General features: G+C 32.4%; 1 protein-coding gene across 1 annotated transcript; it reads right to left on the reverse strand.

The window, feature by feature from the left end:
* Positions 1–849: 849 nt before the first annotated feature.
* LOC133184164 (acetylcholinesterase-like) lies at positions 850–27,729 on the reverse strand. The gene is made up of 11 exons (XM_061319064.1): positions 27,292–27,729; positions 23,892–24,050; positions 15,325–15,478; positions 14,754–14,939; positions 10,861–11,039; positions 10,573–10,714; positions 6,004–6,108; positions 3,103–3,164; positions 2,405–2,534; positions 2,054–2,189; positions 850–1,660 (listed from the first exon to the last, which is right to left on the reverse strand). Exons 1-11 carry the CDS (start codon positions 27,478–27,480, stop codon positions 1,375–1,377), a joined length of 1,728 nt encoding a protein of 575 aa, XP_061175048.1. The 5' UTR covers positions 27,481–27,729; the 3' UTR covers positions 850–1,374.

A 27,729-nucleotide genomic window follows, 5' to 3' on the forward strand; every position in this document is an offset into this window, starting at 1 on the left:
GGAGATCATTAATTATGCAAGGTGAAGCAAAACAAAGTCCGCTAATTAGGAGATAATTAGTGTTCTGCCTTAAAAATTGAAAGAAGGTAGATTTGTTTGATTAAAGTTTCAGTTAGAAAGAATTTATGTTCTGATTTTCTGATTATCTTACTGTGTCGCAAAATTTTTACTGTGTCGCACGCATAAAATTTGAATCGTTACTGTGTCGGGGAAAGTTTTACTGTGTCGGAGCCGACACAGTAAAACAGCTCATGGAGAACCCTGAGATATAGATATACATGTATATATAGATAGATAGATATTTTATCTGTCGTTATAAAGGTATATGCCTCCGCTAATCCCCCATCGTCTTTAGCGAAATATATGTAGATAAATTTTTGAACTGCTATAGACATGCAAGACCATTCAAGTATTGATATTTGAATTTTTAATATGCGAATTTTCCGTAGAAAAATTCCGACTGATTGTTAAATCACCAAGCGGAACTTATTTCTTAAAGACTTAAGAAAATTAATGGAGATGCTTTTCTATTCAGAAGATCATGCACATAGAAGATATTTATGAAATCAAAAATGACAGTATTTAAATTGAAATGGTACCAAACAGCAAAATTCAGTGCCAATACAGGTACAATGTATTTGTTACTTCGTTTTTAAGAAATATACATTTATTTATCATACTGTACATCAATTTTAATATAATGAAAGTACAGAAAGTTGAAAAATACACCGTGTAGTATTGTGTATCTAAGAACCTCAGTTTAAACTTCAGTAAAAAAATTCAACTTTTAAAATATTTCAAATATTTTATATCTTAAAAATTTAAACTATCTCTTTAGAATATCGTAATTATTTTTAAAACTCATCTAGACTAACTGTTTCAAACAACTTTTATCTTTCAGTAAGATCGTTACTGTAATTTTTTTTTTTTTTTTTTTTTTTTTTGCAATGGGTTTTAATGCAAACACTTTCATCTTAAATGTTTTATTAATTAATTTCGTTATTGTGGCAGTGAAATACACCTGTCAAATGATGTTCAAAAACATTTCACGATATACAAAACATACACTATATATATTAAAATCATATATACATCACATACAAAAATATAAAGGAATATTTAAGATCATACTATATAAAATATCAACTGTACAATGCCATTGTGAAAATACTGAAAATATGACCTTCAGAAATATTCTACCATTATTTTCCCTCTAGAAAAAAGACATGGATTGAAAAGAAGAAAACAGAACCTCGAGGCAGTGCCAAGGTCCCGTTATAAAACATCACTCTGTAACACGTCTGTGAAAGAAATCTATTTGGCTTTTCCTCATCAAAAGATGTCAAAATAATCACGGACAAATGATATGAATGATCAGACTGGTAAAACAAACAACCATGTCCAACATATCAGAATCACAAGCCATTTTACATGGGATACAGTTGAAGAATTATACACTCCACTGAGGTGATGGTGGTTCAGTTTCACTTCGATCGCTCGCCGAGTGCTGGTTTTGTTGAGGTGAGGTATTAATTTGTTCCAAAAGTGCATTTTCCTTGGTCTAAAGGAATTAGCTGTTTCTATCAATATTTTTTCGTTTCTTGAAACTAGACGAGAATATTGTTTATTTCTTTCTTGGTATGGGGACAAACCATGATCTCTGAAAAAAGGCACAATTTTTATAACAATGAAACATGGTTTATTTCTCGTATTATCCATATTTAAAAAATGATTCTATTCCTTGATTTAAAAAAAAATGTCGAAGAAAACAGATTGAAATAAAACTAATTGAATCTCTTGTTCAAAACATATGAAAAATACTTTTCTTGGATTTAAAAGAAATGTCGACGATAATAGATTGAAATAAACTAATTGATTCACTTGTTAAAAACATATTTAAAAATATGATTTAAAAAAAAATGATTATAGGGGCCAAATTATAGATGGCCAAATTATACAGCAAATTCTACCGTCTGCTTTGACTACCATCTTCCTTCTATATTAAGAAACAACAATTCCAATAAAATGTGTGAGTAAAGCGTTTAAAACGTACTTTCCCTTCACAAAATCACTCCAAATGGTCATTACTCTTCTGCTTGCCTCTTTGTCAAGCTCGTCATACTTATATCTATGATGGCCGACCAGTGGTACCCCAAACACATATAACAAATCCACACCATGAGGGACTCCTAATGGATTAGTTTTACATTAATATAAAAAAGTACATGGAGTTTGACATGTCAATTCACAAAATATTGCTGTTTACTTCAAATAAGTTTTATTTTATTTAGATAAACAAACGCATACTTTAAATTAAAAATGTTTAAGTAGTCGTGGCAATTTCCCGTTTCAATGAAAGAATTAGGAATAAGAAATTGTTATTGATATACATAGTGAAGGTCACCTTGCCAATTTGGGTGAGGTGAATAGGTAGATACATGATCAAAACTCAGGAGATATAGATCTTGTATATATCGACATAACAGATCAGCTAAGCGAATCATAGGAGCAAAAAATATGAAATCAGCATCCACCTGAAATGAAGACAAGAGAATAATTTATAGTATATAGGGCGTTGGAAAGCTGATAATTCTTGTTTAAAGTTACGTCAGTGTTATTAAATATTACAACTATTTACGTGTGAATGATTCCTTGATGAGAGATAGGGAAACATAATGTTTGAAAGCAAAGCAGAGTTCTTTTTTTTTTCGTAACAATCACTAGACACAGATTCTATGACCCATACATATTTCAAAATGACCTGACATTGAGGAAGAATTCTGCTACTGTGTTCTTCACTTAATACTGTAATCAAAATGACAGGGCCGTTTTGAAAACTGGCATCGGTGAAATTCTTACACCTGCAAACTTTGTGTAGCCAAATTTTTTCAAAAGATTTTTAGAATTCTAAATCATAAAAACTTAAAATTAAAAAGGTTACTCCCAAAGTATTTGCAGTGAAAATCATAAAATAAATGTTGTTTCACTCCACTCGAAATTTAGATATTACTTACATTTTTGACATCTTTAAGAGCATATTCATTCAGAAACAATATCTGATATATTAAACCATAATAGTACTAAACTGAAACTCATACAAACCTGCTGAAGTTGAATGTAGCGAAGGGCACCTTCAAATTCTTTGTATTCTTTGAAAACAATCTCTAAAATTTAAAAGAAAAATCCATAACAAATGGGATTTGCAAGAATGTACTTTTTACATGAATACTCTCCATAGAAAAGCAAATACATGTTATTTTCAAATTTTTGTGAAGAATAAATTTTGCGCCTTCAAATTAGCTTTTTAGGTAGGTGTTTTACAATATCGTAATTTACTTTCTTCATCTATAAGAAAAATCATTTTAAGTTTGGATTAAAAGCATAACTTTGCATATTTTTATAATACGTCAAAGCTATCTACCTGAGACGAATCAAATTCAAAACTTGCTGTCAAGAACAATATTTGGTATAGATAACAATTGTTTAGAATGTAAGGGTATTCATCACAAAAACATGAACAATATGGTCAGAAAATTAACGATTTTTTTCATATCTAACAGAACTTGGAAGATACGGGGTTATAAGGACGTATTAAAGAAACAGAAACATAAAAGTGCACGCGAAGCAGCATGCATAGTTAAAATCATTTCAAAGGCCTGCAAAGACACATTAAAAGAAAATCGTTCATCTTCACTTGATGTAGGTAAAATACTGGATTTAAATAGGTCCTCAGTTACACATTATAATTAAGATACATGTACACTCACTAAATTGCAATAATCAAAAATAATTATGGAAAACGTTTACTCATTCAAACTCTCTGCGTATCGGCACAGTTATGATGAATCAGCAATTTCAAATGAGTGAAATAAGTGCTTTCTCCCTATACTGTTTGATTGGATTACGTATGTATATCACGTGTGATTCATTCAAAAATGTTGCTTAAACTACTGAAATGGTCTGTGGAAAGACTTCGTCAATAATATTAAACAAAAAGGGCACTCGTAAATTTATTCCAGTATGGAAAATAAAATATAGTTCATTGATTTGTATTCTAGCTCTAGAATAAAACTAAAAAATTCATTAATTAAATAATTTGAGAATATATTGAAAACAGTTGCCAGATAAATGTTATTCATTTGATGATTGAAATATATTCTGAAAACACGTTGTACTTCGAAAGATGATGACCACGAAAAACATTAAACTTTTTTCATTATAACATGCCTATGAAACATTACTACATGTACTAAAATTAGGGTATTTAATATGAAGAACACATGTTTAAAACCTGCCATATTGATTTCAAAAATTTTAAATCATATCTACACATTATAAATGATAAAAGGTTAATTATAAAAACAAAGAGTAACGTCGAGAACTCTATATCTTATACATAATCAAGAAATAATAAAGTCTCAATTTAAAGGACAACGTGATTTAAAATTATGGAAGAAAGTAGGACAATTAGGTCTCGTTAACAGATAAATCAAAAGTGTGGCGGTTTTGTACTTTTTCCAAATGGCAATAATCTTGGATTTAGTCTTTGTCTATTTTTTTTAAAGATTACTCAGCCTTCTAGAAAATTTAATTCAAATATATGACCTTGGGATGTCTTGTTGAGATCATTAGGTGCCTTTAATTTTCATCTTAAACTTATTCTCATATTTTACAAAGCTCAATAAAGAGTAACATTCTACGAGGAGACGAATAACTGTGAAGTAAGCTAATTTCATTCTGATGACACATACAGCCTAATTAAAGTAATTACTGAAACCCAATTAGCTCTCATTAACAGATGCATTTCAAATAATCATCTTCATAAACGATACGTACTTTCTACTGGCAAAATAACCCGGATGTGGATGACAAATTACCATTACTCACATCCATATCTTCTCGCTGTGAGCTTTCGTAATCGATTTGAACTTTTGAATTTATCACGGAGATCTCAGCGGTTCCTTACAAATCTAATAAGAATTAGCCTTCCCGTAAATGAGATGAAAGATCAGGCAAGATAATTGTTATATTTAATATCATTGATGTTACATGTTGAATGTATCAAGTTTTGAGCATACTTAATGAAAAATGTACCGAAACATTTTAATTGCACCAAAATATTTTGATCAAAGTAAGAACACTACAATAATACAAATTGTAACGAGCACCATATTACAGAAGAAAGACGGGAAATGCATGTGATATCTTTCATCGTACTAGTATTTAAAAGAACACTTCTAAAGACTTGTGTAAAATCTTTTATGAAAAATCATATTATGTCAGAGGTCACTCAGAGGAGGTCAGCGAATCGCCAATTATTGTCTATGTGTCACACAAGAAATGCATATGAAAGGAAACATACATGATTTTGATCATCAAACGTTCTTTTCACCATCTAGACAATGAAGAATTACATCCATTTCATATTTTTCAAAAATCCTCTATGATATAATCTGAGAGCTTTGAAACTTTTTTTTTATTTAGCACTTTTGAAGTATGCTTACTGTTACATATCAATTAAACTTTCCAAAGAATATGCAAAAGTATCTGATCAGTCTCTCACAGATGGAGTGATTAATATGACATTACATCAACTTCAAAACATTCAACAACAAAAAATATGACATTACATCAACTTCAGAACATTCAACAACAACAAAAAAATATAATGGCATTACATCAACTTTAAAACATTCAACAACCAAAAAAAAAATAATAAGTAGAAGATATGATAAATATGGGTTACTAGTATTATATCAAATACATTGTTATTTAAGATATACTTAAATAATAATTTTTTTAAGACTATAAGCATTTAGGCTTTATTTGAAATACAGTGTAGGCGTATCAAATTAGATGTTTAATGAATCATCACAATTTTAAAAGAAATCTTATTTTTAAGAGTTAATAGATTTTAACACAACAGTTCATAACATGGTTAACAACTGGTGTAAAGTCCATCCATACCACCGTATATAATAATGTGAATAAAAATGAATTTACCTGTGAAATTTTGTATGTTTTTATATACTGTGTTGTAGTGCCATAGCACCTCCATCATCGTACCTTTGGAGAAGGTTTCAAAAATATCCCTGTTGATCTCCTTATCTAAAACAAATTCAATGAAATCTATACATTTGTTTTTATTACGATTTGAAAATTAAAGATTACAATTGTCATCATCAAGCCTTGTACAAAAAATTTAATTCAAACAACAAATGCATCTCATTTCTTAGACAGATCCTAGTTTTGGTCTTGTAGATCTATCCAAGACTTAATAGGTAAGACAAAAACTCAAAGAGGAAAACATCTTCACGTCTTTGTTGTGATATCTTAGGGTAATCCAGATTCTATTGTGATGTTTTAAAAGATCAACTTCTATTTATGGACATATATGAGTCTTTGAATGTTTCTTAAAATCAAATAAAATCTTAAAATCAAATACAATTAATTCTTCACTGTAATATTTTGGGAATTTCAAAATTTGAAACCTTTTTTTTTATGCCAGAAGACATGGAATGTTTATGCTAAGATGCTGCAATAACAGAAAATTTTACGTAACATATATGTATATTATTTTTCCACTGTCACTCTAACAGTAAATATTGTAACAAATGATAATGACTTTCAATGAATTCATTTACAATATTATATTTCAATGTTAATAATACTCATCTTTATATATTTTCACAAAGTGTTCAACGTTAGATCTACATGTTAGTAAATTGAACAATATTTTTTAAAAAGGATCAAAACTATTTAAATGAAAATCTCTCTCTCTCTCTCTCTCTCTCTCTCTCATTTTTATATTATCTTTCTTAATTTCTCGTCATAAAATTCGACCTTTGTTTTATTTGGTTTTGATTACTTTGACCTGACATTATCGGTGTGGAAATCAAGAACCTAATGTATTCAGTTACCCATCTCTTTTACTTGACACGGTGGCCCGCTGAGTTATGAGTATTTTATGAAGATGAACTATTACTTAACTGATGAACGATTTTACTAATATATTTACACTTTTATAGCTTTCTAACTTCAAGGGGAATGTGTTTTCTTCCTCTAACTACTACTGTTCCATATTAACTAGTATGTCTATAGGGGGTCTACCCACTAGTCCGAAGGTTCATTAGTCCGACGGCCCACTAGTCCGAAGGTTCACTAGTCCGAAAGCCCACAAGTCCGAAGGTTCACTAGTCCGATTAAAAAAAAAGGTTAAGAACTTTTTGTTTACATATCATAGCAAGGAGCAATATATATTGCTTTAGAATTATATCGTTTTATGGAACATATACGTTTGTTAATCATCAATATATAGAATATGAATACAGTTGAAGTTCGCCCAGTTATATATCGATATGTAAATTTTCTATTATTTCTTGAGGTTTTCAATTGTCGTTAACTCCGAATTGAATATACAGTAAATAATTTTCACACACGTTTAATTAAACTTTAAGCGTATGCTTCAGCGGAAAAAAGACTAAAGCTTTATAAAAGTGACCGGGAGTTACATAATCTTATGCCTTTTTCGCTTTACCAACACAGGCACAAGAATTGTGTCGGAAAGAAACCTAACTTTTACTTTGTGCACACGAGAACAGGAATGCTGCAATGAATTCCTAAACTTATTGGAAATGAATAGGTGATATCACCTATTCATTTCATATTCATATTCGTGCTGAATAGGTGATCTCACTTATTCGAATAAGTTATGTCACCTATACGAATAGGTGTTATCACCAATTCAGTTTGAATTAGTGATATCACCAATTCGAATAGTGATATCACCTATATGTATTTCTTACAACAATAAATAATGAATGCTCCCTTTCTCAAGACTATCTAAGATTTCCATTGGAACCAAGCAAATTCGGGCTGCCCAGTTTTCCCCTGTTTTTTAGTCCGACACATTTTAAATACCTTATGTTATCGATCCCTGTCAAGTTATATAGATTTTATAAATTATACCCAGCTGGGGTACAACAGAGTGGCATACCTTTCTCTCGTTACAATGTAAAGTGGGGCATTTTCTGTATGGAACAGTTTTGCGTTTTTCACAATTTTTCCTATAGTATACATGCATAAGTGTAATATATATAATTTGTGAGCAAACAAACTACAAGTTCTACTGGGGTGCTTAAAACTAAATGCGAAGCTGTAATTCCATTGTTTCCAAGAACTCTTAAGTTATAAAACGAAAGTGAAAGTAAATGAAACTGAAGACTATAGTCTTGGGAGCAGTTGTTATTTCATAAATAATAAGAATAGGTGATAACACCTATTCGAATAAGTGATATCACCTATTTGAATTAGTGATATCACCTATTTAATTTGAATAGGTGATATCACCAATTCATATCAAAAGGGTGATATCACCTATTTGAATAAGTGATATCTCTTATTCGAATAGGTGATATCACCTATTCAGAAGTTGAATAGGTGATATCACTTATTCGAATAGGTGATATCACCAATTGAATAGGTGATCTCACCTATTCGAATAGGTGATATCACTTTTTGGCAGTAAATACCAAAACGGCACCCCATAAGGATTCAGATATTCGATATCCAGGTCTTGTAAAGTTTTCTTGTAATTAAAAAGTTTGGAAGCAATAGTCAATGTATATTTTCAGGAAATACAAGGTGCAGTCTTCAACCTGAAATATGGTGGAATACAAGACTGGACCCTTTTGTGATTAAGAATATTACTTGTATTAACCGCGTCAATTCCTTTGTTGGCATATTGGAGTTTAAGGAAAACAAGGGCTTGTCTTAGCTACATTTTCTTCTGTAAAGTCTGTTTAAAAAGGCTATGATTTGCTATATCCATAATCACAGATCCGAACCTGTTTTCAGGTGTCGAGGATTCAAAAAATGGACTTTCCTTGACCTTTTTCAAGTAGACTATTCAAAAGTTTCAAAGGGACAAGGTAAATGTTGGTGCGAATGTGATGAACACCTAACTGTTGATTTACATAAGGTAGTAACGAATCAAAAGAGACATCGTGTATTAAAGGTTTATTGTAATTGCGATGCCCATGACTACGTTTACGTCTCTGTGTATGGTTTGAAAAGTCATTTCTATTCAATGTTAGTCAAAAACATATATAATTACATGCATCATATTTTCGTAAGTGGCATATGCATCCTTTAAGTTACATAATGAGTCAAAATCATAAATCATAATCATAGTATCATAAAGCAAAAGATTTATGAAAAAATGAGTATAGCGATGATATGCCAACTAAACAGCACTGTAAAGCAAGAAAAGAATGCACAATATAAGTGCTGGAAAAACAAAGGTTGTACATGTATCTACCGTTTCTTCGTTATCGTGTATGTCAAGGTCACGCTACTTTTATTTTTATCATAAACTTGTAAACAAGATTTAATTGGAGATGCAAAGGTGAGAAATATGTTATAATAACCTTTTTTGAAGATTGTATCAAAATTCTTGCTCTACCGACAATCATTTTTTGGTACCTGAGACAATTGTAACTTTTTCAACTTTTCTGCGCATGCCTACAATAAGGAAGACGTAAAGCAAAACTTTCGTCTTGGGCCACACAAAAATTATTATTTTCTCCATAAAAGTAGATTTTTAAGGTTTTAAAACCTGTAATTTTCTGAAACCTAGTACTTTCAAGGAATTGAACAGAATTTGCACGGGTCAAGCAAAAATTCTCCGTTTGTCAATTTTCCCGTTTGTGCGTCTCGGTGTAGCTTTAACTAAAGAAATGTTTTGATTGTTTAACTTTAATATATATACATGTGTTAGAACAGCTTATTTAGAATAAATTATAGAGGCATACGCAAATAGTTTTGGATATGATCAATTGGGTTTTTTTTTCTGAGACACGGTACCTCGGTTTTCAAGGTCTCATTCGAAAGGCACCTAATACCAGCCACTTTGCTTAGGAAAAAGTCACTATCTATGTTAACGAATTCCTCTACTTTAACGACTTAGAATTGACGCATCGCGAGAATCGAACCCGGGCCTCCCGATCAGAAAGCGAGCACCCTACCACAAGGCCAATTTGACCGGTCAGCAGTGGAGACTAAAGGGTTGAGATGCGGGAATGTGAATATAGGAAGGAGGTTTCAAATTTCTATTAATAATTTTCAGTCTTAGTATTTTGTGGTCCGAATTTCAACCCCAAAAGACAGGGACATCTTAATGTACAAAATAGAACAATTGCACAGAGCTGGATACTTTTAACTCTTAAATTTCAGCTACGAACTATATTAGGTTTTCTGACAAGTGAACATTCGGACTAGTTGGCCTTCGGACTAGTGAACCTTCGGACTATTGGACCGTCGGACTATAGATCCTTCGGACTAGTGGACTGTCGGACTAGAGAGCCTTCGGACTATAGAACCTTCGTACTAGTGGGCCGTCGGACTAGAGAACCTTCGGACTAGTGGACCGTAGACAGCAATTTCATGATAGATATTAAAACAATCATTTGGATTTATTTCTTCTTTTTTCATTTCAGTCAAACAACAAATAAAACCCACATTATAAAAATTTATTTGACCTAATGACAAATTAGAATTAGATTTTGTCTTTACCTAATGGGAATCCTTCGTCTTTGGCAAAAGCCAGCAAAAAATGATCAGCATTTAGATGATTGTGGTATGTTTCACTAGGTCTTCCAATTAAGAATTCACCATCAATATTAGCTGGAAATGTCACCAGATCTCGGGGTGTCCCCTGAAAGGAAAAAATATTCACATTCATATTCACACACACACAAAAAAAACTAAAAATAAACAAACAAACAAAACAAAGACAAACAGAAAAACAATTGTAAAATATCCGTTCTGTAATCTTCTCAGGATAAATAAACAATTATTTACCAGCCCTTTTTTTGAATTGAGCTCCTTAATACTTAGAGATTTCAAATGTTGTTTGAAAGTCTTTCCATTGCAGCCCCCTTTGCAAGGAAGAATGTTATATCCCTCTGGCCACCCTGGGTCTGTCGTTGCCCAAAAGGCCAAAGGCGAACCACTGTGAACTATGACCCGCTGGAAAAGACCTGCACAAAAATAAAAAAAAAAAATTCAGAAAAGGTTTGTGAACACTAATATTAGATTAATTAAAAATTAAGGTGATGTGTTTGCCTAGAACAAGCCTCTCTCCAAAATAGTTATTCAATTAAGGACATAGGATACTCAAAAATAATGCTATAGAAATTTGTGAAACATTTTATTTCTAAAACATATATTATCACGAAGTTTTTCATTAAAGACATCCACTTCTATGCATAAGACTAAATGAAAAAAAAAATACTCGAAGCAGCAGAGATGAAGTGAGTATTTTTTTCTGTAAATACACTTGATTTCTATTATTTTGTGATTATCCCACAATGTTAATGAATCATAAATACATGAAATACACCAATATCCACAAAATTTATAAGGACATTTCCATGAAATGTTTATGAATTGAATTTCAGTAAAGATGTGAAAGATTTTTGGTAGAATACAAGAATATGAATTGCTTTAGAAGAAAACATCGTGAAAAATATGTTTCAGCAATAATAAAATCTGTGAAAACGGTTTCAAAGACTGACACAGACAATAAGAGAAAACATAAACTTGTATGCAAAAAATTTTTCTTTATCGAAGTAAATACAAAGTGACGGGCTTTGTCAGAGTAAATTCAGAGTAGAGCTTTACATGACCTACAACAAGAGGCCCATGGGCCACATCGCTCACCTGAGTAACTTTGGCCATGCTGTTCATTACCAGACTCCCCCCTTGTAATACCTATTGTGGCCCCACCCTCCCCCCAGGGGCCATGATTTGAACAATTTAGAATCTACACTACCCCAGGATGCTTCCACATAAGTTTCAGTTTTTCTGGTCCAGTGGTTCTTGAGAAGATTTTTAAAGATTTTTCCTATATATTTCAATGTAAAACTTGGGATTCCCCCTATTGTGGCCCCGCCCTATCCCCTGGGTCATGATTTGAACAATTTAGAGTGTACACTACTTGAGGATGCTTCCACATAAGTTTCAGCTTTTCTGGCCCAGTGGTTCTTGAGAAGAAGATTTTTAAAGATTTTTCCTATATATTTCAATGTAAAACTTGTATTTCCTATTGTGGCCCCGCCCTACCCCCGGGGGTCATGATTTGAACAATTTAGAATCTACACTACCCCAGGATGCTTCCACATAAGTTTCAGCTTTTCTGGCCCAGTGGTTCTTGAGAAGAAGATTTTTAAAGATTTTTCCTATATATATTTCAATGTAAAACTTGGATTCCCTATTGTGGCCCCGCCCTACCCCCGTTGGTCATGATTTGAACAATTTAGAATCTACACTACCCCAGGATGCTTCCACATAAGTTTCAGCTTTTCTGGCCCAGTGGTTCTTGAGAAAAAGTTTTTAAAAAATTTTTCCTATATATTTCAATGTAAAACTTGTATTTCCTATTGTGGCCCCGCCCTACCCCCGGGGGTCATGATTTGAACAATTTAGAATCTACACTACCCCAGGATGCTTCCACATAAGTTTCAGCTTTTCTGGCCCAGTGGTTCTTGAGAAGAAGATTTTTAAAGATTTTTCCTATATATTTCAATGTAAAACTTGGATTCCCTATTGTGGCCCCGCCCTACCCCGGGGGTCATGATTTGAACAATTTAGAATCTACACTACCCCAGGATGCTTCCACATAAGTTTCAGCTTTTCTGGCCCAGTGGTTCTTGAGAAGAAGATTTTTAAAGATTTTTCCTATATATTTCAATGTAAAACTTGTATTTCCTATTGTGGCCCCGCCCTACCCCCGTTGGTCATGATTTGAACAATTTAGAATCTACATTACCCCAGGATGCTTCCACATAAGTTTCAGCTTTTCTGGCCCAGTGGTTCTTGAGAAGAAGATTTTTAAAGATTTTTCCTATATATTTCAATGTAAAACTTGGATTCCCTATTGTGGCCCCGCCCTACCCCGGGGGTCATGATTTGAACAATTTAGAATCTACACTACCCCAGGATGCTTCCACATAAGTTTCAGCTTTTCTGGCCCAGTGGTTCTTGAGAAGAAGATTTTTAAAGATTTTTCCTATATATTTTAATGTAAAACTTGTATTTCCTATTGTGGCCCCGCCCTACCCCCGGGGGTCATGATTTGAACAATTTAGAATCTACACTTCCCCAGGATGCTTCCATATAAGTTTCAGCTTTACTGGCCCTGTGGTTCTTGAGAAGAAGATTTTTTAATGAACCCACCCTATTTTTGTCTTCTCTTGATTATCTCCCCTTGTGAGGGGACTTGGCCCTTCATTTTAACAATTTAAATTCCCCTTTACCCAAGGATGCTTTGTACCAATTTTGGTCAAAATTGGCCCAGTGGTTCTTGAGAAGAAGTCAAAAATGTGAAAAGTTTACAGACGGACGGACAGACAGACGGACAGACGGACGGACGGACGACGGACAAAATGTGATCAGAAAAGCTCACTTGAGCCTTCGGCTCAGGTGAGCTAAAAAGAGAACAATTAAAGTTCAAAATTGGTGTTACATTCAATCATAAAAATGCGGAATTCCTATTTCCTATTCCTATTTCATTACTACTATTCCACACTTGTATCAGGTTTAGCTTTTTCAGAAATAAGGAAAAATATTTAGATATTAGATAATGTTCTACGAACTCATGTCAAATTCAACTGTTAAATCTGAGAGAAAACTTTGCAACATTTATTTCAATATCTTTGAGACTGTCTGTTCTCCATAACTGTTCTGGTGTTCTTCAATGCATTTCATATACACTGTTATTATGTCTGTCCTTTCTCCATGCAGTTGTAAAATATTTATTTATGTATATATGTCATATGTACCTTTGACGATTTAATATATATGCTTAAACTTTATGTTCCTTATGTACCATTTTATATGGTATTGAGAGAAAAATAAACTGAGAAATAAATTGAGTATTTCAAATGATAAATGCTGTTTCGAAAATTGCCACAAAGACACCAAGTCAATTAAAAAATCACTACAAGGTACAAATACAAATTCTTTTAAATCCAAACATTTCAAAATTGGTCGAATACTTTTTTTTCTAAAGAAATATTTTTTAAATACAGTTGAGTATATGAATACCAAATGTTAACACATCACACCAGGAAAAAAACAAACAAAGAAACAAAAAACAAAACAAACCAATACAGACTAAATCTTTTGTTTTCATTTAAAATATGCTACTACTTTTGTTTTCATTTATAATATGCTACTACTTAATATACATTAATAATGCAATATATTTTATTAATTTCTCGAGAATCACTAAAGTAATATTTTTGCAGACGTAAGACATATCAGTTTTTAGCAAAAATAAAACCGTCACTCAAAATAAAGAAAAAAAAGTTTGAAACATAATAAAATATAAAATATAATGTTTCTTGAAAAAATCCAAAAGAACTTTATGTTTACGTTTTTGTAAAATACCCCCGGTAGTTCCTACTTTTGAAACTAAGATATGTATCAAAACTATCTATGCATATTTTGCAATTTTTTTGGTGTGCGTTTAATTTCATTCACTTCATTGCAATAATATTATAATTGGTTCTTTACTACTTGTTTAAATGCAACAAAAATGGTATGCATGTTTGGCACTCTAAACAATGTATCATTGATTCAATGTAACTTTCCTTTATGCTATTTCCTTTACGATTAGTAAGGCATATTTAAAATCCTGTGCTTTATGTTTTTCTGTTTTCATAAATCCAGAACTACAATTTTTTAAAAACCTTTGGATAACGGCGATGTTCCATGAAATCCAACATCGGCCGCACCTGCACTGTGACCATATATGGTTACCATGTCTGGATTTCCCCCAAACTCCTCGATGTTTGCTTTCACCCATTTAAGAACTTCTACTTGATCAAGAAAACCGTAATTTCCCTCTAATCCTTCATCTTTTGCAGCAACAAACCCTTGAAGAAGAAAAATAGGTTACATTATACTCCAAGGCATTATCAAGACAGAGAAATATAATATATTATAAGTTATTTAGAATGACGAAATGCAGAACGTCGATAATGTGTACACATAGTTTATCTACCAAAGTTTACGAAGTATATATGATATATTTACTTCACTACCAGTGTAACAAATCATACTATGACGTAGTCTCCAATAACTACAGAACTAAGGGTGTATCTTCCAAGAACAAAATGGTTACTCTCCAAATTCTTTTGAATTCGAGATCTTATTGAAAATGACAGACACCAAAGGAAACACTGATTAAGTACGAAAATTAAACATCTTCTTTTATCATTTTCCTTCTAAATCTTTTGCCCTGGTTACCCAGCCACTCACCGTAGATCCCTAGTCTGTAGTTGAATGTGACGACAATAATCTCCCCGTGCCCCGCCAGAATGTCTCCCTCCAGCATAGACCCCATTCCATCACGATTTGAGCCTCCATGCATGTATACAAGCACGGATGTATTCTTGATTTTGTTACTTTTTACCTGTCAACAGAGCGAAGAAAGTTTCATACATAATGCAACTTATTATTATGAATACTAGGATTCCATTAATTGAGCATAAAATAGCATTTATTAATATACAGTATTTTTTATACTGGCCTCTTATTTATTTATCTTTTTTAAATATGAACAGAGAATAAAACAGAACAAGCTGGTATCATCTTTCTCGATTAAATCTCAACAAAGGTACCTTACACCGTCACGGTAAACTCGTGGGCCCGCGATCACTGCGATGAGAAAACCGTGACGGTGTTTCGCGGAAAGGATTAAAACACCATCGCGGGGTCGCGGGAAAATACGGGATCAGCGTTGACCGTCGTGTACATGTAGTTCTCAAAGATGCAATGGGGGTGAAAATCCGCTTAAATGCAAGGTAATGGCATGTTAGTCTTTGACGGTACATATTGTCAGCTGCAGCAATACGTGCCTACCCTCACTTCACATATCGTCCACTGGTTCATACATTCATTGACATTAGCGATAACTTGTGTGCCGAGACAAGCGCCATTCCAACCCCACTCCTTTGCAGAATAGACAATAAAATGTACCTTACAGGTGCGGCAAATCTTTGCACATTTATCGCCAACAATATTGTTTTAAAGAGCTTTTACTAGAGTCATGGGTGGAGAGAGAGAGAGACTCTTGGACTTTTAAATCATGTTATTTGCACAATTCTTCTTTTCCACATTGTTACTTGTACATTGAATATAACATTTTATTGCAGCTGTTTCACTGGAGTTAAAAATGACATTGTGTGCTAAAAAAGTATTGACTTGTTTTTAGTGAAAAAGTGATCGCATGAAATCTGAAGATACAATTTTCGATGTTATCATCATGCGTATTTTTGTTGGGAAAACAGTACTTTATGTGCAGTGATGATAAATGCACACAAGAAGTATACGTCCTTATTGCGTTAACTTTCTTACTTGTCGAGCGTAAAAAATGGTATTTTTTATTTTCTAAATAGTAGTTTAGATGTAGCAGATGGTGATAATAAAAATTTAATTTAGAAATTATATCAAACAAATATATGTAACATTTTACATTTTTTACATGTAATATTGGGAGGGTGTTAAATACTTACTAGTTATAACTTACAATGGCAACTGCTTTCTCTTTACTTACCTGAGAAGTAACAAGTACTTCCAAACTAGCCGGGTTGAGAGGTAATGTTTAGCAAATGTTATCATCTCACTAGTAAATTCAGATAACGTTTAGTAAATGTTATCTTTTCACTATTTTACTGATACTGTTCAGCAGAAGTTACCTTCTCAACTACTGAACAGGTATCATTTAGCAAATGTTATCTTCTTACTATTATTATGGGTAACATTTAGCAAATGTTATCTTCTTACTAATATTACGGGTAACATTTAGCACATATTATCTTCATACTAATATTACGGGTAACATTTAGCAAACGTTATCTTCTTACTAATATTACGTGTAACATTTAGCAAATGTTATGTTCTTTCTAACAGCTACAGGCCACCGTCACTGTAGCTAAGTCGGTAGACTCGCTTGTTCCATGAGAGAAGTTCGTGAGTTCAAGCCCCGGCCGCAAACCTTCGTCGAGAAAAAATAAGGTAGCAACTGTTCCCTCGCCGAGCGCTAGGCACTTTAAAGTGAAAGTTGCGGGTCTTTCGAATGAACCCTTAAAACAGGGGTCCCGCATCACGGTAGGCAATGGCACAATAAAGAACTTTCACTGCTCAATGGCCCTAAGTGCCAAGTAAAGGTCTAAATTGCAAACCCTTCACTGGCATACGGTGACGTCTCAAACAACTCGTTTGTTCCTTAAACTTCAATATGCCAACAAAGGAATTGACGCAGTTATAAGTAATATTTTTAGTCCCAAAGGGGTCCAGTCTTGTATCCACCATAATTCAAGTTAAGTCCACACCCTTGTATTTCTTACAAATATACATCGACAATTGCTTCCAAACTTTTTAACTATTAAAAAAATCTACAGTGCCTAGATATCGAACATTTGAACATAATCCTGCAACGTGTTCATGTTCTTCTTCACCCTAAAACTATAGTCCTGCTGGACACGTCAATACTGCTGACGATAACATAGTTAATAATGAGGACCTTAAATCAATTATTATAAAAGGCCAACATTTCGGGAACCCGATCATAATTTCATAAATATTAAGAATTCTGTGAAAGATTACGCCAGAAAATGTGTCAAACATGAAAAAGAAGACCTTGACACTTTGTGAAAAAGTATAGGATGGATGTTGAAATCTCTCATTAAGCGAATGAGGGACAATATGAGAACCATCTATCCTTCTGTCTTCCACAATGCAGAAGTGAAACAAGATTTAGATAGATTACACGAATCAGTATGTACTGATCCCAGCTGACAAAGCAGGTAATTACATTGTCTTTGTTTGCAAGGCTCATTATATAAATTGTATTTTAGAGGAACTAGGATTTAATTCTACAAGTGGTAATCCAACTTACACCCATAGCTTCCTTTCTAAGGAGGAAACTCTTCAAAACCATATGTCAGTTTTAAATATATTTAATATTCCCAACAATTAAAATGAATTTGAACTAGATTCCAAAACTCCATAAAAATCCTTACAAAGATACATAGCGGGTTTCAGTAAATGTTCTACCAAGCCTCTTTCTTTACTCCTCACTAAAATATTTACAGCAGAGAAGCAGAAAATTCAGGAGTACTGTACAACAGGATATTCGAGAAGTGGTATAAATGAAATATGGATACCAAGGAACTTTTAAAAAAAATTGTAATCACAACATTTTACCAAAATCAAAAACGTCAAAACGTACGACTTTTCGACACTTTATACAGCCATTCCCCACGTTAAATTAAAGTCCAGGCTTTTTGACAGCTCCTTTTTCGATAAAAATGGAACTCGTAAATAAACTTACCTTGTCATTGGTCATTTGCAAAATTATTTTGTTAAAAAACATTCAGATTATACACACAAGTACTCTGAAGTTGATATTAAAAAGATGTTTGAGTTTCTGATTGACAATATCTATGTAGTTTTTGGAGATTAGATCTTCCAACAATCTGTTGGAATTCCCATGGGTACCAATTGTGTCCCGTTATTTGCAGATCTATTTTTGTACTCATATGAAGTAGAATTTATTCAAAAACTTTTACATGAGGAGAAGAAAACACTTGCTGTGGTCTTCAACTCGACATTTAGATATATCGACGATGTATTATCAATTAACATACAGCGTAGTTATTTGCATTCATATGTTGATTCGATATATCCCAGTGAACTTGAAATAAAAGACACCACAGAGTCTGGCACATCTATTTCATATTTAGATAATTTTACTAGAAAAGGGCGTTAATGGTAATCTAACAACAAAACCTTATGATAAACGTGACGACTTCAACTTTTCTATCGTCAACTTCCTTTACTTATGTAGCAATATACCATTGTCACCTGCATATGAGGTTTATATCTCCCAGTTGATTTGATACCCAAGAACATGCTCTACGTACAATCAATTTCTAAAATGAGGCAAGCTATTGACCAACAAGTTGATGAAATAAGAATATGAACAGTCTCGTTTTAAGTCATCATTTCGCAAATTCTATGGTCGATACAATGACCTTATCAGCAAATACAGTCTATCATTAGGTCAAATGCTGACTGACGTTTTTCATACTAATTGTTAGGCCATTATTTACACACTGAAACTTCTACGGATTTTTTCCGTTTACCCAATCGTGACAAGGAGCACACGGTGGGTGTGACCGGTCGATGGGGGATGCTTACTCCTCCAAGGCACCTGATCCTACCTCTGATGTTTTTTTTGAGGTCCGTCTTTGCTCTGCTCTTGATTTGTATTGTTTGAATGGACTTATGAGCCTGAATACTGTTCGTTATCTCTATATTTCATCATGAGTGAAATAATCTTGCAAGGGACGTTAAATAATCAATGGCAATGGATAACATTAGCAAAAGTTCTCTCCTCACTAATATTACAGGCAACATATTTAGCAAAAGTTATCTTCTCACTAATAGCTACAGGTTACACTTAGCAAATGTTATTTTCTCACTAATAGCTACAGGTAACATTTAGCGAAAATTCATTATCTATTGATAGCTACAGGTAACATTTAGCAAATGTTATCTTCTCACTTACAACAACAGGTAACATTTTAATTAGCAAATGTTACCATTTCCCTAAAAAATACAAGTAACATTTAGCAATGTTATCTTCTCACTATAAATTACAAATTATATTTAGCTACTTTATCTTCTCACTAATAGTTACAGGTAACAATTACCAAATGTTATCTTCACACTAGTAGTTACAGATTATATTTAGTAAAAATCTTCTCATTCAAGGTAACATATATAGCAAATGTTATCGTCTCACTATTAATTAAAGGACACATTTAGAACAAAATGTGTTTCTGAAACACCTTAAGACAGCTCATGGCCAAAGTTAAAGTTTTTCAAACTCCAAGGCCAAGAGTTTAAAAATGCTGATACCCAAAGAAAGGGCTTGTCACAAGAAATTTATAAATGAAATATAATAGCCCTAGTACCAACCATTCAGAAAATAAAGTTTTAAAAAAGTAGTCCAAACCCCAACGTCATTATCATGAGGACAAAAAATAATTGTACCAAAGGAAAGGTCTTGTCACAATAAATGCACAATTGAAATATGAAAGTCCTAGCAGCAACCATTCAAAAGTTATAGGCAAGGTTAAAGTTTTTTCTCAAATGTAGGTCAAACTAACAGGTCAAAGCCATGAAATCAAAATTGTTGGCATCCAAAATGGGGTCTTGTCAAAAGGAATACACAAGTGATAAATGAAAGTCCTCGAATCCACCATTCAAAAGTAATGGGCAAGGTTAGTTTTTCAAAAGTAGTTCAAACTCAAAGGTCCTGGTCAAAAGGTAAAAAATGTTGGTATCCAAAGAAAGGTCTGGACACATGGAATATACATGTAAAATATAAAAGCTTTGGCTCCGACCATTTAAAAGTTATAGTTAGGTTAAAGTTTGGTAAATGTCAAAGTAGGTCAAACTCCAAGGTCAAGAGGTCAAATATTTTGATACCCAAAATGGGTCTTGAAAAGGAATACACATGTGAAATATAAAAACCCTAGCACCAACCATTAAGTTATGGGCAAGGTTAAAGATTTTGTGTGAACAAGCAGACAAACAGATTAACAAACAGATCAAAAACTATATGTGGGGCGTAAAAATTATTTTTTCACTAATACGTATGTAGTTACAAGTATCACTTAGCTAATGTTATCTTTTTTCACTACGTAAATGTTATTTTCTTACTACGTGTAGTGGTTGTGAGTAACATTTAGCCAATATTATATTCCTACTAGTAACCAATAACTAACAATGTCAAAAGCTTTAAATTTCAAACTTTGCTTAAATGATAACAATTACAAATGATACCTCCTAACCAGTACATATAGTAAGGAGGGAAAAATTGGCATATGTTATATTCTTACTGGAAGTTGAGACATCTTATCAATTTTATCTATCTTCTAATAGTTAGTAACTTACCAACGCAATTGCTATCTTTTTAAATTCAAGTTTAGAGGTAGCAATAAAAATGAGATCTCCTTATTCGTAGTTGAAAGGTATCTTTTAGTAAATGTTATATTCTTACCAGAAGTTGAGGCATTTTGCAATTTTTTTTATACTTTATAATAGTTAATTATTAACTAAGGCAATAACTACTGAGTATCTTTTAATTATAGATTTGATGTATCAATAAAAATGAGATTTCCTTTCTCGATGTAACATTTAGCAACAGATATCTACTAACTAGTTGTTGTGAGATAACAACTGGCAAATGCTATATCCTTATTAATTAGCAAATAATATACTGTTATTAAATAGTAATTCAAAAGTAACCATTAGCAAATTTTTCTTCCGTTTGCTAGTAATTTTAAAAGAACTTACAAATGGATGATCTTATCACTAGCAAGGAAGGGTAACAAGTTGTAGACACACTTGTAGAAACACTGTAAATCTTTCAATTTCTTACTGTTGGAAAATATTTTCTTATTTAAGATGGAGGTAACAATCAAGTTTATTATTATTAGTAGTAGTATTATTATATAAATAATGTTTTTTTTTCGCGTTCACATATAGTTGTATGTAAGCCAAATGATATTTTTTTTTTGTATGTTTGTTTCTTTTTTTCGCTTGTCCTCATACTTATCGTGGAGTGGTAATAGTACCAAACGATATTCTTTCCTGATAGGACGGTTAGTTAGTTGAGGATTGACAAATAGCAAATTTTATTCTTTTACCAGCAGTAGAGAAGTAATCTTTATCAAATCTTTGAAAAATTACGAAGATAAAATTACTCTGTCATTCTGCTTTATAGTATAGCAATCTTTAAATCTATGATGAATTGTGTTTTGGTTTTTTTTTAAATCTTTTTTCAGGTATCTTCATATCTTTTTTCATTATTATTATTTTTTGGTTTTATTTTTGAGTTAGGTTGTTTTTAATAGATCCGTTTTTATTTATAAGAATTCTTTGTTTAACAGTACTATGATGTGTTTCATATTCTTTACATTCAATATTCGTTATAAAACGATTCGATGAATCATCCCAAACCAGTCTTAAAATTCTACTATGGAGACAACGTGCCTTCTTTTGAAATACAATGGATTAAAATAAATGAGAATAGAATTTTTCAATTCTAAATAAATAGATGGCATCTTTGAATTTATTTATGAATATAGATCCTAGCTTCATTACCGCCATGACTGGAGATTAAGAGATTAATTGAAACAACCTACAGGAATTTAATGTATGTAAATACGTGAAAAAGAAACGCGCCCTCTCAATTTCATCACATCACCCACAATTTAAATTAGACATGCCCTTTAGTAAATGCTGGTATATTTCAGAAAATATTTGTCAATTACGAAATATTTCTTGGAATTATTTCATAATTTAAGAGAACGATATTTTAGTAATAAATCATATCTTAGATCAGGAATCTTGCAGCCGTGCTGAGAAGGTTAAGAAATTGAAATTCAAACACTGGATAAAAATTCTATCAAAATATTAAGTGATATAAACGTAACTTTACATTTATTTTCTTCCTCCTCTCATAGTAATTAAGAAAGCGTTCGTGTTGGGAGGGGTAAATTGGAGGGAAAAGTAGAGTGTTGTCCTATTAAACCCTAATTTTGGAATGGAAATCAGGTATTATCTAAACTTCATTTTCCAAGGTTTCAGAAAAGTGGGGGAATAATGTGCATTTAAATTATATTATCTACATTTCCTCGCAGTTCTCTTAAAACAGAATTTAATCCTAACGAAAGTTACAAATATACGATATTTCTCCGTTGATGAAAATATATATGCCCTAGAAAAATTTTCTAAACGTATTCTCCATTTCATCGATAAGAGGAAAGAACAGCGCCACAGGCCATCGGAGATTTCCTGAATGGCGAAAAACTTGTGAAAATTACTTCCTGTAAATTTTACCTCGTTTTCCATATTTTAGTACAGATATTAAATTTAATGTCCCTTTATTCGATGGAATTTAATGCCTCCTAAATTATTTAAAAATGCAAAGACGAATTGCAGTTTCCCATAGAGTCGTTTAGGGCCCATAACATTTTCTTTACGCTGAAACCAATTACATTGTCCAAGAATTGAGATAATTAGTTTAATACCCAGCCAATTTCTGTCCAAAATGATTATATACTTTCTGTATTTTCTTTTCACAAGTTCAAAAAGTTCAACGATTTAAGCCTAGCTAGTTATTCAAAGCTATGTTGTTGTACGTGAGCTGTGTTATGGAAAATCTATTTCCATTCTTTTTTTTTTCGTGTTACTGGCCGCTGAAAAATTTCACCGGTATTACATTTTTTTTCAATCCACAGATGGAATTTCTTGCATAAAGCATATTTACTTATCTTCAATGGCATGAAATGTCAATGAAATCAAACTGTGTTATCGAGCCAGAAATTAACCAGAGATACACAAGCAGATCGAAGGCGGTACAAGCTAAAGATTGTCTTGGATTGAGAAACTGTATAGAACCAGGTATTGGCTAAAAATACACATTTCACTGCGGAAAATCAGAGGGAGCGAAAGCGAATTGCAGATATAAACTTGATTTGGGTTATGGATTTTATATCAACAGATAACAGATTCGTTAAATCTGATGGATGTTGAAAAAAAAATACAGCATTTGACTGTTGCTCCGTTTAAAACAAGAATAACAGAAAATTGATCAATATTTGTAAAAGCTCCTTTTAATTAATTGCTGCTTGTTCGTTTGATATGGTGTTATTTTATATGCTTACTGATTTTAAAAACACTATTCTATACACATGTGGTTTGCTAAGAAGAGACAGAGCTTTGCAAAATAATACTATAGTAAATACCGGAGGTATGTATAAATTGATGTAGAGGCAATCTTCGCTTGAGTTGTGAAATCCTTCAAAATGATCTTGGATGTAATCCATGTGGTCATACTGGATACAAGCAGGGGGTAAAGTCAAGGCATCTAGCACACCCCTCCAAGGAATGGGTGAAACTGGTCTCTGGAAAAGAGGAAAATGTTCTTATGAAGTTTCCAACAATGTCTCGATTTTGCATCTGAGGTACATATGCTTTGGCTCCAAAAATTCAAAAATGTACATCTCGACTTAAGTGCGGGTTGGGTACATGATTTGTGAGAAATTGTTTAAACTAAGAGTGAATAGGATCGGGCAGCAGGAAAAGCCTATTCAAACCTCTCCACGATCAAGGTCAAATAACAAGACATTTAAAACTTGTTACTAGTAAGAAAAGAATGGAGAAATTACACCAAAATGGTTATAATACCAAACATAATAAAAAACAAAATTTATGTAACATCACGTACTCTTCGTTCATAACAAAACTTTCTATTTACTTTCTTTAAAGATATAGAAACTTGTTGAAAAATATCTTTATTTAAATTCTTTCTGCGGATCATTTCGAAGAAACCACCATATTTTTTTTTAGAACAGCTATGATTGCGTACTGATTTAGATAATACGGTTTTCCCCTCGTGAAATAAAGTGGTTGGAATGGTAATGCAATAGAACAGTTCGTATTTAGAGAACATTCTCTCTCGTATTTTGACGTTTGTATCTTATAAATAGATACACTTGCAAAGGCATTGAACGTAGATAGCAGATTTTTATGCTTAAAACGTAAAACTTGTAACTTTTGACACGAGAAACCTCCCAAAATGTTAATATTTACAGGTGCTATGTTCGCAGATCGTGCATTTTATTTATATATCTTGCATTTGCACGTGCTTTGCATTCATTCATGCGCGGGCAAAAATATGTAGGAATGTCAAGCGGGCTTGGAATCAAACTTCTCCGTTTCGACAACAATGTCCTTATCTCGGTTCGCAGTTTTTGAAGTAAAAACAAAATTAAAGCTGCTGTCAGGAACTGAGTTATGTCTTCCAAAACTAACACTAGGTCATCAGCTGAGGTGGCAGAAATGTTTATTTTACGATAAAAACACACACTAAACAAAAGCTGCCTCTGAGCAGTAACCATTCCCCCTAAAAATTATAGTTATTTCAGCAATTATAAAATTATAAACAAAAATACAGATCTAGACCGCCCGTATTTATAAGTTATCGAAACATGTTATACTGAACTATATCATAGTTCTGTACAAGAAAACTTAATAATTAATAGTATCTAATATAATCTATACTCCTCTTTTCTAAATCTTTTCCTATCCGTTCATTGAACAGAAAATTTACTGATATAACTTTACATGGGCTATACCTGTCCGTTTCATTGCCGCTTCCTTTTTTAAAATAACTTTTTTTCTATTCATATTATTCCCTTTTTGTATATCTGAGGAATAATTACTGGAGAAAAAATGATGTGTTAAACAAGAGGAGAGGATGCTTAAAAATAATAGCAACCAACTCGACAGGAAAATATACGTCAGAGATTAAAAATACATTGTACATAAAATCACATTTAAAGCAATTTTACGAAAACTAGCGTTACACGATAAATGTTTTGATTGAATTGTAAACTTGAAGTCTTATAATATGTTTTACTATATCCCTAAAATATCATTGATTAAAAATATATTTCAATTCCAGAGGTTAAGTTCATTTGAGACGAGGAAATCGAAAGACCTATAGAAGATTCATGTTCCATTGTATTCACCACATGAATGTTGATAAATTCTGATGTAAATTTGTGTAAAATGTAATTTAAAGGATTGCTTAATAATAAAAATCGTAAAGGTAGCTAAATCAAATCTGCACTTACTTTCAATTATTTAGTAACAAATATGCTGATATATATGAACATTTTGCGTTGATATATTTAAAGCTAAAAATGAGAAATGAAAATTTCATAGCTAAAATCTAACCTTACATACTTGAATAATCTTTAACATATAATGATGAAATCTTTTCTTCATTGTTAATTGATTTTCCGATTTCCATTCATATATATTTTTTAACAAATACAACAGATGCTATATCGTTTTAAAGGGGAGCTACATGTATTTAGAAATCTACGAAGAAATGTTAAAACTTTAAGGATAAATGTTACAATTTCATATACATGCAAATGAAAACCTTTTCCTTGTTAAATTAAATATCCAAAGCTGTCTGTAGAGTCCAATACATCATTTATTTGGTATTAACAGCGATTTCAATTAACCAGAATAATTAAACACCACCAGAATTTTTGTTTTCCTTGCTGCGCTTACTTGTCATCAGCCCAAAATACACTTCTTAACCTTTTAAATCGTGAAAATCTTAAGATAATAATCGGTTACTGAGCTTTTAAGCATTTTTTATATACAAGCCACATCTTTAAATAAATCTGCAGAGAATTCCAACACATGTGTTTTCTTGTGCAAGAGCAAAGCATCAGTTTGTGGTTTCATTTTGGTCCAAAATTTCTGAATAAAACTAGTGTCAGGATTCCGTTTTACGGAATAAAAAACGACTTATTAAGACCCTAAATTTTACTAGTATCATGTCTACTTAATAACTTTGCTTAAAATTGTTCATCTGTAAACTTCTTTCCAAGACCTTATAAATAAGGTTATAAATCTTTTCAAACCAAATTCACAAAATTAAGTCGCAAGATAGACCACTGATGCTTTTGACACGGAGTCTGTAGAGGCGACATTTTGAAGAATTCTTGGTCACAGGTTCAGTCCATAAACATGGACTTTAATCCAATTTGGATACTTTTGCTTGCATGGCTGAAATTGCTTTTTAAGTAGCGTTAAGTTGATGTGGCATACTAAATTAGCAATAAAAGTTCATTAACGTCCAATATACACTACAAAATCGGGTGATATTAGAAATGTTTGTCTGTGGTCGGATGAAAGGTAATGGTAGAGCCGGAAGTGACTGATATTTGACAAGAAATCTATCAAGGCCACGTTTACTACGGTGTATGTTTACGATTCCTTAACATCATTACATGTATGCCCGAATTTTTCCAATAGATGCGATAAAAGAAAGTCAAAACTAGATTTAAACTCGGTATACATCTATAGAAGTACCCAATAACTAAAATATATATATTTGAAAATAGAACTCAACTTTCAACATTGCAAAACCTGTTTTGAAATAAACTTTCTACTGCATTTTAAGAATGTAATTAGTTCAATTATCGATCACTTGCAAATTTATTCTTTACTTACATTAATAAATACCCAGTCAAGTTTTTCCGTTTAAAAGAAAATCCTTTTAATATATTATCTTTTTAAAAAAAAATACATAAATTACAAGGAAAATATCATATAAAATACCTCAAATCGAAGTTCCTTTACGGGTGGCGAAGCATACGGGATTCCAAGAAAAGTATAAATCTGTTTACCTGGGACGCGTTCAGTGACAAAACCCCGTACTCGACCGTAGGTTGTCTGCCGAATCAAGTCCTCCTTGGACATGCACAGATGAAAGCACAAGACAACAAAACACGAACACACTGACAACATTTTGCAGGAAATATCATTTAGAAACTGAGGCTAATACAACATGATTGATATTTATACTGTAAACTCCAGCGTGGTGGGACGCAATAGAACTTGCAGTCTTCGACTCATCAGATAAATTCTAAGCAAAAAAGCTTACAGATTGTTTGTAGCTTTTACGGCGCATACTTTGATAAGAGTTAATGTTAATAATACATAAACTATAGTCATTCACAATTTGTTTGCTTCTCATCAACCCGGCTTCTGCAGGTC

The sequence above is a fragment of the Saccostrea echinata genome, unplaced genomic scaffold (genome assembly GCF_033153115.1).
Source record: "Saccostrea echinata isolate AGI-Se365-2 ecotype Australia unplaced genomic scaffold, CSIRO_AGI_Sech_v1 ptg000010l, whole genome shotgun sequence".
Classification (NCBI taxonomy): domain Eukaryota; kingdom Metazoa; phylum Mollusca; class Bivalvia; order Ostreida; family Ostreidae; genus Saccostrea; species Saccostrea echinata.